This window comes from Artibeus jamaicensis, unplaced genomic scaffold, assembly GCF_021234435.1.
Source record: "Artibeus jamaicensis isolate MK-2021 breed Jamaican fruit bat unplaced genomic scaffold, CSHL_Jam_final scaffold_833, whole genome shotgun sequence".
NCBI classification, from domain to species: Eukaryota; Metazoa; Chordata; class Mammalia; order Chiroptera; family Phyllostomidae; genus Artibeus; species Artibeus jamaicensis.
In genome coordinates, this window is record NW_026522056.1 from 12,359,723 (window position 1) to 12,378,146 (window position 18,424).

The window sequence follows — 18,424 nt, forward strand, 5'->3', positions numbered from 1 at the left end:
CCAATGTATTTATGTATAGTTTACTGAATAGGTGGAGGGTATACAGGTTATTAGCTACATGTACTTCAGTTTCCAGAGGGCAGATCAGCTAAAATCACAGTCAAGTGAAACTGAACTGCTTGGTCAGGGGTTACTTTAAATATCTCCCTGTCGTCACTGAAGTAGAAAGATAAAAGGAGCAACATAATTATTTTTATATAGTGGTTTTATTTTCTATCCAGATAACAAGCAGATTTTTGTTTTGCAAAAAATGACAGCTTTACAGAATCCGAAGCTTCTGCAATTGTTTTTCAACAGCTAAGGGAAGTTCATTGTTTCCTCCTGTCTTCAAATTGTGGAATGAGGAAACAATTGTAAAAAGCCAGCCTGCTTGAAGGACTAGAGCAAAAAGAGATCGGAGTTGTAACACTGAATGCTGCCACTAATCACTCTTCAGATTTGCTTTGTAGGCAATACTTAGCATCGCGCAAAAATCAATCGCTACTGATTCCTTTCGCTCCCAGAAGAGCAAGCAATTATGACCCAGGAAGCTCCACCAAGGGATTACAAACAAATGCTAACAAGAGTTCAGTTCCACTGTTCTTAGATCATTCCATTTATTTATGGAGCTTTTATCGCATGACACAAACATACTTTATAAAACTTCCTGTTACTTAGCAAAGGAAGAGGCAACATTGAAAGTCATCAGGCTGATCGTGGTCAAGTCTGCGGTTAAGGTCTCACTCACTCACTCTCCCCCCAACCCATCTGGTGAGAAACCACAGGTCTGGGCCATCCATCCGCTCCATAACCTTTGATGCTCCTGGACACTGGCTTCAGACCAGGGTGGGAGAACAGAGAAGGAGCGCACCGTGACATCAATGGAGAAGTCACAGTGGGTATGAAACAGCAGGCTAATGGGGAAGAGTAACTGTGGCATTGCAAAGTAAGAAACAAAGATAGGGAAGGTGAAGGGAAGAAAACTAGATAAATAAAATTACATCAGTATCTGACGCCAATGCAGGTACCAGAGTTAAGACCTGAGAGTTGTAATGTCATTTGTTTGCCTATAAATTAAGTTTCCATTTTAATTGTCTTTGGTGTTGCAACCTTCTTCCTTCCAAAGGCACATAAATATGCAAATACCTGGTTTAATTTTTAATTATCAGTCTTTAAGATAAAATGAGTTATAGAGGAGACTTTTTATTAGAGGATTATATGAGTGTTAAATTCTGTACTGCCTTTTGCTAAAAATAGAGTTCATACATTTCCCCTCTGGCTGGGATGACAGCACCTTGAGGAAGGCAGTTCCAACACTCAAGTGAATAGCACTGAAAATTATAGTAAATCAAGTCGCATCTTGTCATACTGTATTTTTGGTGAAAAATTTTTTTAAATGCTTCCTAAGAGGAAGACTTCTATTACAGTTCATCAAGTGTTATTGGGTCTAGCAGCTCGTTCACACTGTGCAGTCAGGACAGTCTCTAACCAGGTAAAATCTGCCCTACAGCACCATCAAGTATTTCCCCTTAGAAGTGGCTGCCTCGTTGCTCCAATAATGACTCTGAGTTCAATCTCTGTAGTAAATCTGTTACACTTGAATTAGTAAGAATCCAGAGACTCAGAGCAAAAGTTTTCACACGTCTAGTTCTATGTTAAAGAATACATAAAAACATATATTATGCTGATTACTATACTTTTGAAAAAATGACAATCTCTAACAAATTACAACCCTATGCAAGAAAAGTCATTAGGTGCCCAACGAAAATATCCGGTCCTTGAGAAGTGCTTATTTCAGAAGGCCACAGCTTTTTTTTTTGTAGAATTGTGACCAATAATTCAGTCTATAATATTTCAAGTTCACTGTAACTGAATCTCCAGTATATAATTAAGGTATAATTATTCTCTACTTATATAAAAAATTTTTTCTCTTGCACTGTTTACAAGCCTCTCACAATTAGATATGAGGCAAGAGTTTTGTTTTTATTTTTAAACTTACGGATAAATAACCTTTTCCTTTATGCTTTAAATTTTATGTACTCAATTGATTAATTAATCATCATTTCCCTTTTTATTTAGGATATTACTTGTATGATATATATATATATATATGGTATTTTTTAACAAAGTTAAAATAACTTCTATGTTTAATTTGGTACACACAAATTATTCTATGTAAACTGCTATTTCCATGGATTCTGTAAAATGCTGAAAAGAGCTTAATTCCTATCATTTGGATCTGGAAATCCCAGTGTGAAACAATGACAAGTGTTGGGTGAACGTAATTTCCATTCATGTCAAGAAGGATAAAGAATCTTTTCAGCCTAACTCTTTCCATGGACTACATCTAAACCATATAAATTCCTTTACATTATCCCAATCTTGCCATAGAATGTACTTCCTCGCCCAATACAACTTCAGTCATCACCTGTCTTTTCCCACATCACAGGTTATCTCCTTATCATTCTGCGGGTAACAAAAGACCCTTGCACCATGACTTCTGGGTCAAAGAGTTATAATCTATGTATTCTAGCCAATTTTTATAGGGTAAGTAACTCTTTTATGGCACAAGGGCTTAAGAAATTAGTATGGTTCTACACTATTCTAAGAAATTACAAGTTGATCCAGCCATTTAGACTGCCTACAATTGATTCTTAGCAGTGTCAGCATTTGTGAGGACTGGTTGGTATATACGAACCCTCATAGGACTAGTTAGTATTGCCCTACAATCCAGTATCTTTCTCACTACAGTAACTTACTTAGTGCTTAATACAATCTCATGAAAGTTTTAGGTATTAACATTCCATTTGTTTGGATGTTAAAAACTAAATCTCAAGCGGTGAAGTGATTTGCTCAAGGTCATTATAGCTTATACATGGTAGAGTTGGGATTTGATGTCAAGTTTCCGCTATAATTTCCACTTCATCGTGGTATCTCTTCAATTCTGACCTGATTTCTAGGTTTTTCATAAGCTTTCCCAAACTCCCAAACTTAACTTTCCAAATTTTGATGCAAACTGCTCTGTCAAGATCAAAGAAAGGAAAGAATGAAGTGAAGAAGGGAGTCACAGAATAAGGGAGAAAATTGGTACAAGTTTCATGTATGCTATGTTTTAGTTCTAGACTTGGTGTTTTTCAGTATCTCATTTATTTATCCGAACAGCCCCAATAAATGCATACTACTATTCTCATATATATGTGAGAAAACATATTCTGAGCAATAATATTACTTGTTCAAGGCCATGAAGAATGGCATATATATATATATACACACACACACACACACATATATATATATACACACAAGCACTTTTTTCTGTATATATATATATGTATATATATCTGTATATACATATCTATGATAAAGTTTAATTTATAAAGTAGGCACAAGAAAAGATGAACACCAATAACTAATAATAAAGCAGAACAATTATAACAATATACTTCCACAAGTTACATGAATATGGTCTCTCTCTTTGATGGCCAATCCAATAACTGTGTCAGCTACTAAATGACTCGCGGGAGAAGAGCGTATATGACATGGATACAATGGACGAAGGGATGACTCATGTCCCGGGGGGGACTGGATCATGCTTTTTGGAATGGCACAAAATTGAAAACTTATGAATTGATTATTTCTGGAATTTTCCATTTAATATTTTCAGACCACAGGTAACCGTAAGTAACTGAAACCATGAAATGCCAAATGGCAGATAAGGGGGGGCCTACTGTACTATTTGAATAAAAATGCTAGAAACAGTCTGGAAAAGAAAAATGTGTAGCAAAGGACAGGATTATTTTCGTCTGGGTATCAGAACTGACACTAACTAGCTGTAATGACCTTGTGGAGGTCACTTCACTTTTTCAGATATGAGTTTCTTTTCTTTGGAAGTCACTCAGAAAATCTCTACCATTATACAATTTCAATTACATTACTCAGAAATAGCCTTTGAATACTCACACACACAAGTCATTAAATTCACTGCAGTAAAAGACTGCAACAAAATTAAGATAATGAGGATTAACTTCATTTCTACTCAATCACTTCTCATGTGAATGATATGTAAATCCAAGTTTTTACTCAGTTTCAGAACTAAATAACTTAAAGGCAGAATGGAGTCTTTCTCTGAACAGTGAACTAAAACTCCTTGGGAATATTTTAATATTCTTGTTCTGTGAGCCAAAAGAATAAATAAAAAACATGAACAAAAAAATAAAAACAAAAATATTGACAGCTATTGGCTTTCTAGAAATCTGAAAGTAATCTTAGAATGTTTACATGCTAATAGAAGTATGCATATATTTTCCACTTAAGAGAGTTTGCCTCAAGAACCAGACAGACACTACTTTCCCAGCCCCTCCAGTGGTTTCAGTAATGCCACACAGTCCAACATGAGTCACCCAAAGTTACCAAGCCTCTTGGGAGCAGAGTTGGGATTCATGCCATTTTAAGATATAGGACATCACAGCAAGTCTTCAGTACTCAACAATTCTAGAAGAGGAAATATCGGAGCAGGGGGAGACGGGGGTGGCAGTCAAAATGTGAAAAAAAAATGGTGGCAAAAAGAAGAAATATTAGATCCAGAGAGTGTATGTTTAGGAAAAAAAAGAAATAATTCAAATTGAGTTGTGCAACTAAGTTCTTAAAATCCGTCCGAACATAAGCCCCATGAGGGCAAGGACTTCCACTGTTTTCACTGTCATAAACCAATCTCGACCCGTGCGCGGCACACAGAAGGTAATGAACACATATTCATTAAATGAACACAAAGGGGAAATAATAGAAGAGAATCACTGACATATGAAAAACATAATGAAAGTGGAAACTGAGCATAAAAGTAGATGTAGCATAGTTTATGGTTTAATAAAAAGTCCAATAGATTCAGTGGACAAGAGTTATCTTAATTCTTAGGGTTCTTCTAACTTTGTATAAGTCATAACTTTTTATGCCTCTGTTTCTCAATTTATAAATTATCTCTTCCATCAGGCTTTAAAATGATATTATGAGGTGTTGTCAGAAGGACAATGGGAAGCAAGGAAGAACAATTATGTATGATTTTGGGCATAATGATTTTCTGGAAATGCAGAAATGCTGATTTGTACAAACATATAAAGAAGTCAGATGAGAAACTAGCATGAAGCCCACTAAGAGAAAGGAGAGAGCCAGATAAAGAAGAGGAACAAATTTATTTGAATTTATTGTGCCTGTAACTAACTAGTGTACCATTCATTGACTAGAGACATTTATTCTGCATGTATCATTGCCATATGTGTAAATATCACTCATTCTTAAAATGCAATAAAGTTATGTGAAAGACAGGTGAAGATGCTTTGATATCTTAGAATGTAATGAAAGAATGATCTCATAAAGCCAAAATGGCTGGGCTAGAAAAACAAGAAAGATTCAAGATAGAACTGAGAGGGTGGGAGGGGAGAAGAAGGAAAAAAACTGACCCGGGATCCTAAAGGAACAAGGAAGACCAACCAAAGAGGGACGTGCAGGAAAGAGGTGAGCCACGGGGCCATGGGCTGCATGGCAGAAAACAGCTCACCCTTGGAAACCCAGCCTGGTTTCTGAAGCAAGCTACACACTGTAGAGATGGTCAAATAGAAAGAAAAATAGACCACCACTATTGAAAATGTTATACATGCAAAGCAAGGAGGTGAAAAGGAAATCTAACTGTAACGGTGTATGGCGTGCACTGTACATGCCTGACCAGCAGCCCCACTTGGCAGTGCTTCTCTAACGGTTGGTCAGACGCCCCCTCAGCCAGCACGGCTCCGCTGCAGCTCCACCTCAGAACAAGGCACAGAGGACAGGAGACGGGGCAGCTACTCTGTGTTCTGCTTCTTGGATTTCACTAAACCTTTCAGAGTTTGTGAATTTTAGTAAAATAATTTCACTAACTCTTTTTCAGAGTCTGGGCTGCCTCATCAGGAAATTTATCAAATAATTGAGTTGAAACTGGGGATCGTTCAGCTTCTTCCCGTTTGTAATGCCTTAGGCTTTAAAAAAGTATGGTCCAAGTAGAGAAAAGTTGTTTGAAAACACCGTTCTGAAATACCTACACATACAGTTACAAGGATCTAGAAGTCTCTATCGTGCTAAAAATGAATGCCATTTTAAATGGAAGGGAAGGACTCTTTCAGTAAATTACGACATAAATGCATCATGTTGATCTTTGCAAATGGTAGCGATTCACATTGTCACTGTGGTAACAATGGTTTGCCATGCAACCCAATGCAAAGATTTAAGACAAAGCAAACAAATTTGGCCTAAGATGAAAATACTAATACATTCTTGCACCCAAGAGTCTGTTGTCAAGCAGGCTGTACCATACAGAAATACATTTTTTTTTCAAGATGGCACTGCAGCATCCTGGCTACAATTTAATTAATCAGTTCTTTTTATAGACTCTAAGTCTGCAATCTCCCAGAGTCAGTTCTTTCCACACAAATAGAGAATAAGGAAAAAACAGAAAAATAATTGTACAAATGAATGGTTCAAGTGTTATGTGACTTGTTGAGAAAATGAAAACTTAACTATTCTCATGATGATGAGTACAGTAGTGAAAAACCACTAATCACACATAGAAAAACTTCAGAATTATATATATACATACATATATTTGTATACAGTATATATATGTATGTGTTTGTATATATATGTGTATATATATATATTCTGGCCCTATATTAGATTGCTTAAGATCTATATCTATGCATAGATTAATATAAGGAAAACATGAAATTATATTACCCTCTGAAGGAAATACCCACTTTAGAAAATCTGGCATAGCCACTACACCTACAGGCAATTTAAAATGCTCTATTTTGCCTTTTATTATAACAAAGACAAAGGATGTTTTAATTTTAAGGGCATCAGTGACTAAGGGAGTAATTCTAGTATTTATAGAATAAAACCCTAACACTAATAGGTAGATTGGTTTGGGAGATAACACGGCAGACACAATTACTAGGATTGTCTCTCCTCCACTCTCTCAGGCTCCAGGATAAAGAAGAATCAATTATCCCTCAACAGACGATGACCTTGAAGGTCACAGTTCTGTGCATAAAATGCTGAATATGCTGAGACAGGTAGAAAAGGGAGACTAAAGTCCTGAAGCCAATGAAGAGCATGTTTCAGATGCGATAATGTCCTTTTAAGGATGCTTAGTTCGTGTCAAAAACATGCATGATGAAAGCAAAGCTCCAGTACTTTCTGTGACTGAGCAACACTTTCTTAGTTGAAAAGAAAAAAAGTGATAGAGATTACAAAATGACAAAATTCAGTTCCAAGCCCTTTTTTCTTTCCTTTAGTTAACAGTTACAGGCTTTTTAAACAATAAAAGCAACCATTTACGAGTGCCTACAAAGCTCCAAGCACTACTCATCTTTTCAAAGAAAAAAAGACAATTTTTTTGGATTTTTTGGATACTAGTAATTTGTTATTTTTAGGCACTCTTCCAAAAAAAAAATTAACACGGTTTCCCCACACAGAAAACCCTACAGGCTGCACAGTGTTAACCAACTGTCCAGTCCTAACTTTTCAGGAGAAAGCTATTTCCCAGACTGCATTTCCACGCTTGTTTCCAATGCGCTTCCAAAGGCTGCGGCTCTGCAGTGGGCCAGAGCTGGCCACTGTAATGCTTTTAGGCAGCAGTGAATCTTTCCCACTCAATGCAAATGCTGCACGATCAATACTCTGGCTTGGGAAAAAAATTTTAAAGAAACTATATGGAATGTATAATCTATTGAAACACTTAGCAGAAGAATTCACCTTAAAAAATAAGTCCTCACAAAGTCAACCTGTACTTTTTGATGTGGTCCTAGAACAGAAAAATGGGCTGGATGTTTCTTTGTTTATTTTCCTTAGGTGAGAAAATGATAGAATTTAGCTGACAAGTTTTTACAAAGAGTCCTGTTTCCTTTTCTGGACAACTAAACCTATTCAGCCACATTTTCAGTAAAAACAAGTTTGAAATGCTAGAGACAAAGAAGTAACCTTGTCTTCATAGTAAATTTTGCTTCTCCTTGCAGGATCTGTACTTGCTTTTTATAGCCTGTCATTTCATCTGGGTATTATTTCCCGGTCACTTTGCCAGGTGGGAAGCGGCGGCGAATGCAGTGATGTCTGTCAGACCTTTAATGATGCTTTAGGGATTTGATAAAGATACAAAGCAGTGTCTGAAGAAGGGAGTTTCTTCCCTAATTATACCTGAAAAACAAGCCTCATTTTTTCTGAAATCTTTGCTACTGAAACTGGCGTGTATGAAACCATCTTGAATCACAAGCAGAAATCAAGTTTTCCTGTGTTTCTGTAACATATGGCTCTACTTCATACTGAACATTAAGTCTAGAAGAGATGTTCTTTATTCTTCATTACCATCTAGAGGAAAAAGGACTCAGTATTTCACCACTGGATCCTTACCCTCAACTCACCTTTAATTCTAAGAGATTTTACATACATGACTGAGAATCAACTTCTCTGATCTTTCACATTTTTTATGCTAAGAAAAAAAATCAATGGTAGATAGTGATAGAAGATAGAGAAACAAAAGTTATTTATAAACACTTTTTTTTAAAAGCTACAAACGCCTCCCTTCTACACTGATGCTTAGAATATTCTGACTAGTCACGGTGTCGTTGTTGTCAACTTTCCATTATAAAGTGTTGCAATGACCCAGTACAAACAGCAGCACGCTGTTCTGTATTGGTTTAAAAGCATGGGCTCTTCCCTCACAGGTTATGAAGCTGGGCTGTTGTAATCCATCAGGCCAATGACCCATGCCTAAAAAAAAAAAAAAACAAAAAAAAAAAAAAGGGGCTGATGTGCCTTACTAATGCCTCTTGCACTTTTTTAATCACCACCAAGGAAGCTACTTAAACATTTGATTACAGAAGACAAGACTGATCTGGGAAAATCCTTTCATGCAGAATCGTGCAGTGACTTGAATAAAATAAGGCTGCCTCTAATAAGTGGCCAGTAACTGAAACCACAACCTGGGCAGGACACTGATCATCTGATGCTGTGGAGACGTGAGCACTGCCAATGTCTAAAGACTTGGTGAAGGACCAGGCAGAACCATTTCAGATGCACATGTGGGCAGAAGTGGTTAAGGGAACAGGAAGAAGAGATGGAGAAAGATCATAGGCAGATGGGGATTCCTGGGAGGCAGGGGCCAACTGAAAGGTGAGGAGAGGCACCAGAAAGACAAAATTGTGCTCACTGCTATGTGGAAGTCACACTGAACATGAAAAATAATGATGATCTGATATTTTAACTTCAAAAAGTGTTAGAAATACACTGAATTTAACTTCAATTCAAGCATGACTGGAAGACACTGAAGTTTGGGGTCCTGCACCTCAGGTTTGGCAATCTGGCCAAAAGGAGTTGCAGAACATTGAAATATACGAGCAGTTTGCAAGAGCTTCTTACTCATCTCTTCATTGCCACCCCAAGCAACCCAGTCACATGATATGGTTAACCAAAACCATGCAATTGAAACACAAGAAGAAAACAGCCACATTGCTCTGGAGAACATTTTTTAGGACCTCGAGCCCACCCCTGTCTTTTACTTATCATCATCTCTCTCTCTCTACTTACAAAGTTTAGGAGCAGTTTGGAGATTAGTTTCTGTTGTTTGTGGCTGAGTTGCTGACTTGGGTGTTCTCACCTCAGGGTTCCGAGTGGGTGAAGGGAAGGATGGTGCAGTGGGTGGCAAGAAAGAAAAAGCAAAAGCACGATTCTTCGGGGTTGGTACTGCTGAAGGTTCAGAGGACACAACAGTATTGTCATCAACTTGTACTGTAACTTGAACCTCAGTTTCAGACTGAGCCCTAGAGACAGGTGAAGTATATGCCTCAGATGATACCCACACAGCTGAGGCAGCAGTTGGATCCAGAGAAATAATAGGGTCCTGGCCTAACCCCCCAGGGTCAAGGTGAGTGGGAGAGTCATACTCAAATATCTTGTCCACGAACACCCACTTGAGGCCGGCAATGCAGAGGCAGAGGCTGACCAGGCAAGCCAGAATGGGGACAATGCAGATTTTCTCCGAGTTGAGGCAACCTCTCAGGCGCTCGGCTTCCAGGCAGACGCAGCAGGGAACTGCCAGGCCCACGAGTCTGGGGGTTCTCCCATCTTCAGTCTGGGTCTCTGGCATGTCTTCTGCTGCTGGAAGCCCATCAAGAGATGGGTCTGCACTCAGCTGAGTGGAGGGGCTGGAAGACCTCTCAGCAGCTTCCTCAGACATGTCTGGGGAATAGATCTCCATCGGCTCACCTCCAGAAGGCCCGGCCTCTCTCACGGTCCATTACCATGCAGAGCACCCCCCAGCCAAATGAGACAGCATCTTACAGGGGGAAATCGATAAGTCGTCCAAGTCCAAGGCCATTATCAAAAGCAAGAGGAGTTCAGAAGGAAGGAAGAAAAAGCAAAAGCCTCTAGCAACTACCGAATAAAAGTATATTGTAATTCTTTACCGCTGTTTTGGGGCCACTTTTGCAGTTCTTTTAAATGCTTCTCCAAACCATCCAGGCTGGTCCAGAGGACAGGGGCCGGAACAGAAACCGAGCTGACGGTGGGTCGATTAAGTAAACCAGTAGCCCAAACTGAAAGGCATGTTTCTCACCTCGGGCATCTGAAGCTGCTGTCTGCTTAGATGGAGAAAACAACTGTCATGCAGGAGAAGTAAGAGCAAAAGCAGGACCAGCGCTGGCGGCGGCGGAGGCAGCAGCGGCGGCGGCAGGAGGGGCAGCAGTGACAGTAGCAACAGCATCCTGTTGTGTTAACGCGACGGCGGAACGAGGCTGAATCATTACAGAGCAGCAGGTGCCTGCCCTCTGAGCATCACTGCACGCAGCATCCTCGCGGAGGGACCCGAGGGGAAGAGTGCGCCAGGAGGGGCGGTAACTCCTCTCCCCGCCCTGTTTTCCCCCCACCCCCACCCCCAACCACTCCTCTTTGTGCTCCTGAGCGCTCATTCACTTTCTTCCTCTGAGGCGCTCCCTTTCTTCGCAGTCTCTTGCTCTTTCTTTCCCCTCCTCTTTCAAAAACGTTCTCGTTCTCTCTGTCTCTTTTTCCTCCCTCCTATCCCAGCCCCCACCCACTGTCCACACTCTAGAGCTGCTGGCCGCTCTGAGTAAAATCAGTATACTCGGCAACACAGGACAGCCAGTGACTTCCTATTTTATCCAATTAGAAGGAATGAAGGCCATCAAATCAAAGAGAAGCAGGCAGGCACCAGTCTAGCTGAGTCCCCATGGCCCCCACCCCTTTTCTTTCTTTTTTCTTTTGCTCTCTGCAAAAGCGGCTCCGGTCCTTCCACCCCCACCTTGTTTGCTTTCAGTCTTGCTGGCTCTTTCCTTCACCCACTGTTGGGTCAGAGAGAAGCCAGCGATCGATGCTAGCAATCTAACAAAGCTGGGATGGGGCGGGGATGTAGGTGGGACCTCAGGGGTTGGACCTCAGGCTTGGCAAAGTCTGATATCTGATTCCTCCCTAGAGAGGTAAGCGTTGCAACAGCAATTTCTCCTGCCTGCTGCTGAGAGCTAGCATTCCTGCCCCAGCCCGCTAATAAGTTTTGTTCACCAAGACTGTTATTACCTGGTTCTCAACCAACAGTCGGGACATGTTTTCTAACCATGGACAGCTCTGCCTTCAGCCCTTTGCAGACAAATAGTGTGTTAAGACTCTGTAATGCCCAGTGCGAAGTGCTGAGTGTGTGCCCGAGCAGGGGGCTGCTGGGCAGGGGAGCGAGGGGTTCAGATATCCTCACCCTGATCCCCCTTTAAATTTCCATTTCCCTGTCCCACCCACAGCAGCCCTCGGCTAATGTCCAGCTAATAAGAAACACTGGTAAGTAACTGAGCTACACAGGGAGCAAAGGCTACCACTCGTTTTGAAATTAGCCTTCACTGTGACTCTACACTGCGGAGGTTTGCATTCCCTGGGTGCTGTAATGTTTAACACATGTCCTCACTATTGCCGCACTGCAAGAATTAAGAACAGTTTTTTGTAAGAGCATGCCTTTTAGGGTTAGGTTTCGGTAGTTTTACCTTACAGATATTTCAATGCTGATTTTTCCCCCCTTTCTAAAATAGCAGTCGTTAAAAGAGCAAGAGGAATTCACTGTCCTTCAAGGAGAGACAGGCTCTGCTGAACTTCCCATTTGCTGTGTGTCCGTGCGCGCTGCGTGCACCTGCATCTTTCATCCGCACTTCACTGTGACTGCACACCTGGACCGTTTCCAAGGGGCCATTCTGCTCACCTATGTCAAGAGGAGTCTTAAAAACGCTCTCTAAATCTGTGTTACATAACCATCACATGAGTCCCAGAAACAATAAAATGTAGAGCCCAAGTCCTGAGAAAATCTTTCAGCACACTCTATCTCGTACAGGGCAATCTTCACTGCTTTGAATTATTTTTAAGCTTTAAGTGGACATGGGATTCGAGTATTATCATTTCTTTTGAAATGAAATTAGTCCATAATTATAAATAATTAAAAGGATATTATCTTAAAATGTGTTTGCAGTACTATAGCTAACAATGACAAAAGCCTGAATCAATCTGAATAAGTATTATCATGACTACGACAGGCTTATGAGCAAAATTAATTATCCTGAAGTTCACCTCTATAAGACTTGCACTTATATCCCAGCAACTAGTATTTTAAAATAACTTCTGTGCCCAATTTCTAGCTTTAACTAATTAACTAATTAATTAATTGAACTGTTTGACTTTAAAGTACCGAGAATTTTCTTAAAGATTCTAGCAGTAGACATAAAATTTTATATGACAGAAAATCTATATTGAAGCATTTACAGTATTCAAACTGAGTGATATTAATTATCAACATTATGTAAATATTCAGAAACAATATAAGCAAGTAAATGCTTATGCTAAATTAGGGTAATTTATAATTCTTTTAGAGAACACCCAGTTTAAATGCATGGCACTTCACTCCTCCAATATTACACTCGAATATAAAACATTAGCATTTTGTTCACAGCCAAAGCCATCTAAATCTCAATGACCAAAATGGGGTTCAGGTAGCCCAAGTCAGGTGGGGAAGAGAGATACCAAGAGCAATAACCGGCAGTTCAGAAAAGTGGTCCTTAACTTGCACTAATAACAAACATTCGCCTCACCTTAATCATTAAGAGCAAACATATTCATCAGACAAATTGCTGGCTACTAGCTGTCCTGTCAAAGACACGCCACACTTACAATGGAAAACAGCGTGTTATGTAAAGGCTAGGGACAAAACAGACAGACCTGTGTGCTGACACAGCCTTTCTTTTTCCTGACTACACAAATCAGACTGTGGCACGTGTGTGTGTCCTCCCTGGAGACGGACCAGCACCTTGAAGCTAAGGTCAGCCTGCAGAGAGCCAGCATCCTACAAGCTGCTTTCCACCAAAGTGGAAGGTGCCTGTAACTGAGGAAAGGAAGTAGAACTGGAGGTAAAGACTGAAAGGAATTCTCCTTGAGTTCTATCCTTGAGACAAGGAGACAGAAGTTGCTTTTAACCCTTTATCAAATCATTTGTAGTAATAATGAAGTGAGGAAGGGGAGTGTATCTGGGATTAGGGATCGGAATTTCCTTCAGGTACAACATCCCTATTTGTAGGCAGAACTGCAAAAGCATATCACTTTACTCTTTCAGCTTCACCCCATTAAAACTCAGGAACACCCATATTTCAATGTCTCCTTAAAAAAGTGAACAAGAGACAAATTTTTACTACCTTTCAAAGCCACATTACCACTTCCTTCATGACAACAAAAAGTACATTTATTTAGCGCCACCTTTGTGCCAGGGACTCTGCTAGGTTTTAAACATACATTATTTTTTATCTTCACAAATTCTGTACAGTACATATTATCTTTAAAATAAAGAAACAGATTCAGGCAGCTTAGGTGATTGGTCATGGACACGCAGCTATTAAGCTATGGACCCAGATCTGAGCAAACGTCTGACTCATGCTATTTCTGCTGAAAAATACCGCTTCTCTTTTTTAATCAAAAGAACACAACTGATCGTGTATTGCTTACCTATCACTTCCACGGGAGAGCAAGCAAACCAGAAAATAGAACACTGAAACAGTCATCATCTTCATTTAATTAGTAAACAAACTTATAGGCACCTAGTTTCCAAAATAAGTGCCCACTAAAATTTTGCCTACTGATTTTCAGACATTATAAGAATTAAACACAGGCCATTTAAATAATAAATATTTATAGTTTAAGTGAAATGAATTCTTCCATTGTCTCAGTTCAAGGATTTTCTTTGGAAAGCTATTTTAGTTGTGTATTGATATGAAACAAACTGTCCTGAAAGAACTAAAAATAACCATTGCAGATTATTTCACTAGTCTGCAGGTTTACTGGGTTCAGCTGAGTGGTTCTTCTGCTCCATTTGTTGACAACTGGGGCTGCAAGAGCTGAAGATGCAATTGGGCTGAAACACTGAAGATGGCCCTCACATATGACTGATGGAGCTGATGTCAGAGGTCAGTGGGGCGCCCAGATAGGACTGGTGGACGGTGCACCAACATGTGGCCTCTCTAAGTGGCTTGGGTTTCTCACAGCATCACAGCTGGGTTCTGTGCCAGCTGCCAGGCCTCCTAAAGTCTGGATCTGGAAGCAGCAAAACTTACCTCTACCGAATCCTACTGGTTATGCAGTCATGATGCTATCTGAGATGCATGGGACAAATTTTGATGAACATAGAGACAAGAAATTCGCAGCCGCAGTTAACCCACCACAGAAGGCAAGGAAGTAAGTATTAGCAAGACAATCCCGGTCAAGCGGAGACACAGTAATATAGACAGGGACTTGCCTTCTCAAAATATACTGTTTCTGATCCACTGTCATGATGTTCCAGCTTCCTTCTAAGCCAACTTCAATGAAGAAAACATTCTATTACACCATCAGACAAAAATTTTTCAAATTCCTCTGCTACCTCAATTCAAGCTAGGCTCTTTGGGTCTGCATTAATTTTATGTATTCCAATTTCAGAAATATTCAGCATAGCTTCAGCAGATGAAAGAGGACAGTAAATGCCATTTTGCTTTTGACCATGTCACCCAAACTTATTTTCTCTTTCTTATTTTTCTCCCCGTATTTTGGCTATTTCACCCCAGAAATTTTTATCTTTTAAGAAGTTAAGCCCTGGCTGGCATAGCTCAGTGGATTGAGTGCGGGCCTTCAAACCAGAGTATCATGGTTCGATTCCCAGACATGCCTGGGTTGCAGGCCAGTTCCCAGCAGGGGATGCATGAGAGGCAACCATACATTGATATTTCTCTCCCACTCTTTCTCCTTCCCTTCCCCTCTATTGGAAAAAAAAAAGATAAATAAATAAAATCTTTAAAAAAAAAAGTTTACCCTTGTTCATCAGTTTTATGGCTGAAAAAGTAGAATTTACTTTCTGGTATCTAATATCAGGATGACAGCAGCAGTTTAATTTTGGGATGCCAATCTTTAGAGCTGACTCTATATAACTTATCATGATTTATTTGCTAATGAATTTTGAAATCATGATTTCACAAGAAACCTTCACAGCCTAAAGGTAACCTTAAGAAGTTGCTGCTTCCTATGAGAGAGGACAAACTATTCAGATGGATCGTTAGCCTCTTCCCACCCACCTGATAACGAACCTCCAGCTCAAGTCTCTGCTCCTCCCCGGGCCCTTCTTTGCTTCCAAGTCTCAGACGCAACACACCTTAAGGGCGCCATTATCGGGGCACATCTTCACAGTTGGTGTCATTATTTAACTATGTCTTGCATATCAGACTGAAAAATGCAGTTCTTTCAAGGTCAGGTCTACAAATATCTAGTTGTCCCAAACCTAGAGCTATGCTTTTCTTCAATCCATATTTTGTTTGGTTTTAGTTTTCACTGAGATTGATTTACACAGATTATGCCACTTCTAATAAACTGGCAGACTTCTTTTCATACCATCTATCTATTCAAAATATCTTGTATAATCTCCTTCATTTTTTTAGATCTTTGAATGTCCAGTTCGGATACATCCTAATCAAAGTTTTTTTTATTGTTCCCAAATACACTTTTCATAAATTAACTTGTTTTAGTGAAACTCTGTTACCCCAACTATGACTCTTAATTCTTAGGCACCACAAATCCTTTCAGGGGATGGAAAATTGGAAATAAACCAAAATTTAACAGTTTTTCCTGTAATTTTTTCTCTCATCAGCCAAATGGAAAAGTTCTCTGAGGACAAACCAAATCCACATAGTCTTTGATGCCCTTCTACATTATTCATGATGCTAAACGCCTGAGATGAAGCTCATTTCACCTGACTGGGCAGGTGTTTTCTCCCACTTGGAGGGTTAGCCAAGACTCTGATCATACTTTATTCTTACCCAGTGAAAATGTATCCAGAGAAGACAATTTGGCTTAATTTTAAGAATTATTTTGTGAGATGCTGCATTAAGTGTTTGATATTAACGGTGGGTCTGTGTCCTCATTTTGTCCTAAGATGATCAATTGATGCTGGCACATTTTGTCCTTTATGAGTTCAGATCCCTTCTAACTCAAGTAAATGATCTCAAAGGCTGAGGATTTTATATTAGTAAGATATTTTTATCAAATGTGATAGTAATAATGAGTCTACTTTGAGAGAAACTATTCCTTTGTCACTTCCCATAAGCAGAGATAAAAACTGGTTATATGCAGCCATTTTTTATTTTATTTTTAATTTTACAAGTCACTTTCCTTTCACAACGACACTGGACATGTTTTGGAACTAGATGGAGACGGCGATGGCACATTTTGACGCGTGCCAATAAATTATTCACCTTAAAATGGTTAATTTTATGTGAAGTGAATTCCAACTCCATAAAAAGTTGTACTGGACATGCATAACAACTTCAGCTTCTCCAACCTTTAATTTTAAAAGGAGAATATGTTCTATATGACTAGTTTTACTAGTGGACTGCCCTAGAATAATGAGACTTTTTTTAATGTGTATGTTGCCCTTTCTTCTACAAAATCTCAGTAGGTCATGTGGCATTAAATCTTTGACAAGTCTTAATTAATTATGAACTCTGAAGTGGTTGATGTTGATGATGCAGTACTAGATCCCCCAAAGCTTTAATGCACAAATAAAGATATAATAAACTGATATGTTTTTGAGGGTTTACATCCAAAATAAGTTGTATTAAAAAATGAGAAAGGTTTATAATGATCTCATTTTACATAAAGCATTATTTCTCATTGTTCAACTCCACCCATCGGCTATTTAGAATATACTAGAAATACGAGCAAAGGATGAAGGAAAGTGGCAGTATTTCCAAATTATTAATATTTTCTACACAGTATGCTTTGTTCTGAAATGTGTGATAAACTCACCACCAGAATGCAAGTTCCGGAAGGGCAGGAACTTGTGTCTGCTTTCATCATTGTGCCTCTGCAACACACAACATGACTGGCACACAAAAGTCATTCAGTAAGTGCTGTTGAATGAATGCACCAATATGGAAACTACTATAGGCGGGGTGAGTAAACCACAGGAAAATGTCTTAAAGACATGGGTACTGTAGACAGAGTTTTACTTGTGTGAATAAATGCAAGTAATGTGAAGTCATTCTGTGTGTATATATAACAGAAAGGAGAAAAATCAAAAGAAAAATTACCTTTATCATGACTGTCCTGATGTTAGATAAATGGACGGCCATTCATAATGTTTACTAGAGCAATATACGTTGTTTTAGTGACTTTGAACAAATACCTTTGCTTTGTTTCATTAATATTCATTACTCTCAGTTCAGGTCATAGCACAGGGCAGCAGAGCTTAGAGAGAATTTCTGTTTGTTTGTTTTACCCTCAAGTCTGAGGGCAGATGCACCAAAAATACAAAGGGTGATCTGTACTTTTACGTGCACTATAGGTATAATCTCATTTAAAAAATAATATAGACTGTGCTTTGATGCAGAAAAAGAAATTAAACATAGGAAAATGCCTCTGATAAATGCTAGTTTACAATACAAATTCTGTAAAGTTTTTAAAAATGGAAACAATTGAACTTGATTTATATACTTGGGTACTAGCTATTTATTTACAATTCAGTTGCTTGCTAGCTGAGTATAAACTGGTCCCCAAATCAATCCAAAAATGCAGTGAAGAGCACGGCATATGACTTTTACAAATGCTCTAGAAATTTGGTAGGTTTTAAATTTTTCTATTCTGATAGAAACTGTTGAGCATGATAAGATCGACATGTGAAGAGAGTCGTGAATTACTTATAAAAAAGTACCGCCTACTCAGGACTCTGAAACTTGATATAGAGTCACGTATAAAATAAGCCCTCACAACTTACCCGGAATAAAGCAACCTTGGGGAGATTATCTAAAGTGTTCTACTTTTAAATATCATCCAAATGTGTAAATCTGAGAAGACTTCAGCCAGAGGAAATATCTTA

The 18,424-nt window shown here is 39.1% G+C and overlaps 1 protein-coding gene across 5 annotated transcripts in view; it reads right to left on the reverse strand.

Moving 5' to 3' along the window:
* Nucleotides 1-18,424, reverse strand: part of NRG1 (neuregulin 1) — a 951,241-nt gene that overhangs the window by 96,360 nt on the left and 836,457 nt on the right. The window contains exon 1 of one of the 5 annotated variants that reach the window (XM_053660082.1): nucleotides 11,315-11,342. The exons of 2 other annotated variants lie outside the window; for them this stretch is intronic. Coding sequence is in view for 2 of the 3 variants with exons in the window: in XM_037128899.2 (XP_036984794.2) it covers nucleotides 9,586-10,255 (670 nt within the window). In the remaining variant the exon portion in view is untranslated. Of the gene's footprint in view, nucleotides 1-9,585; nucleotides 10,552-11,314; nucleotides 11,343-18,424 lie in introns of those variants that run through there. 2 more of the 5 variants (XM_037128899.2, XM_037128898.2) reach the window with 2 other exon arrangements.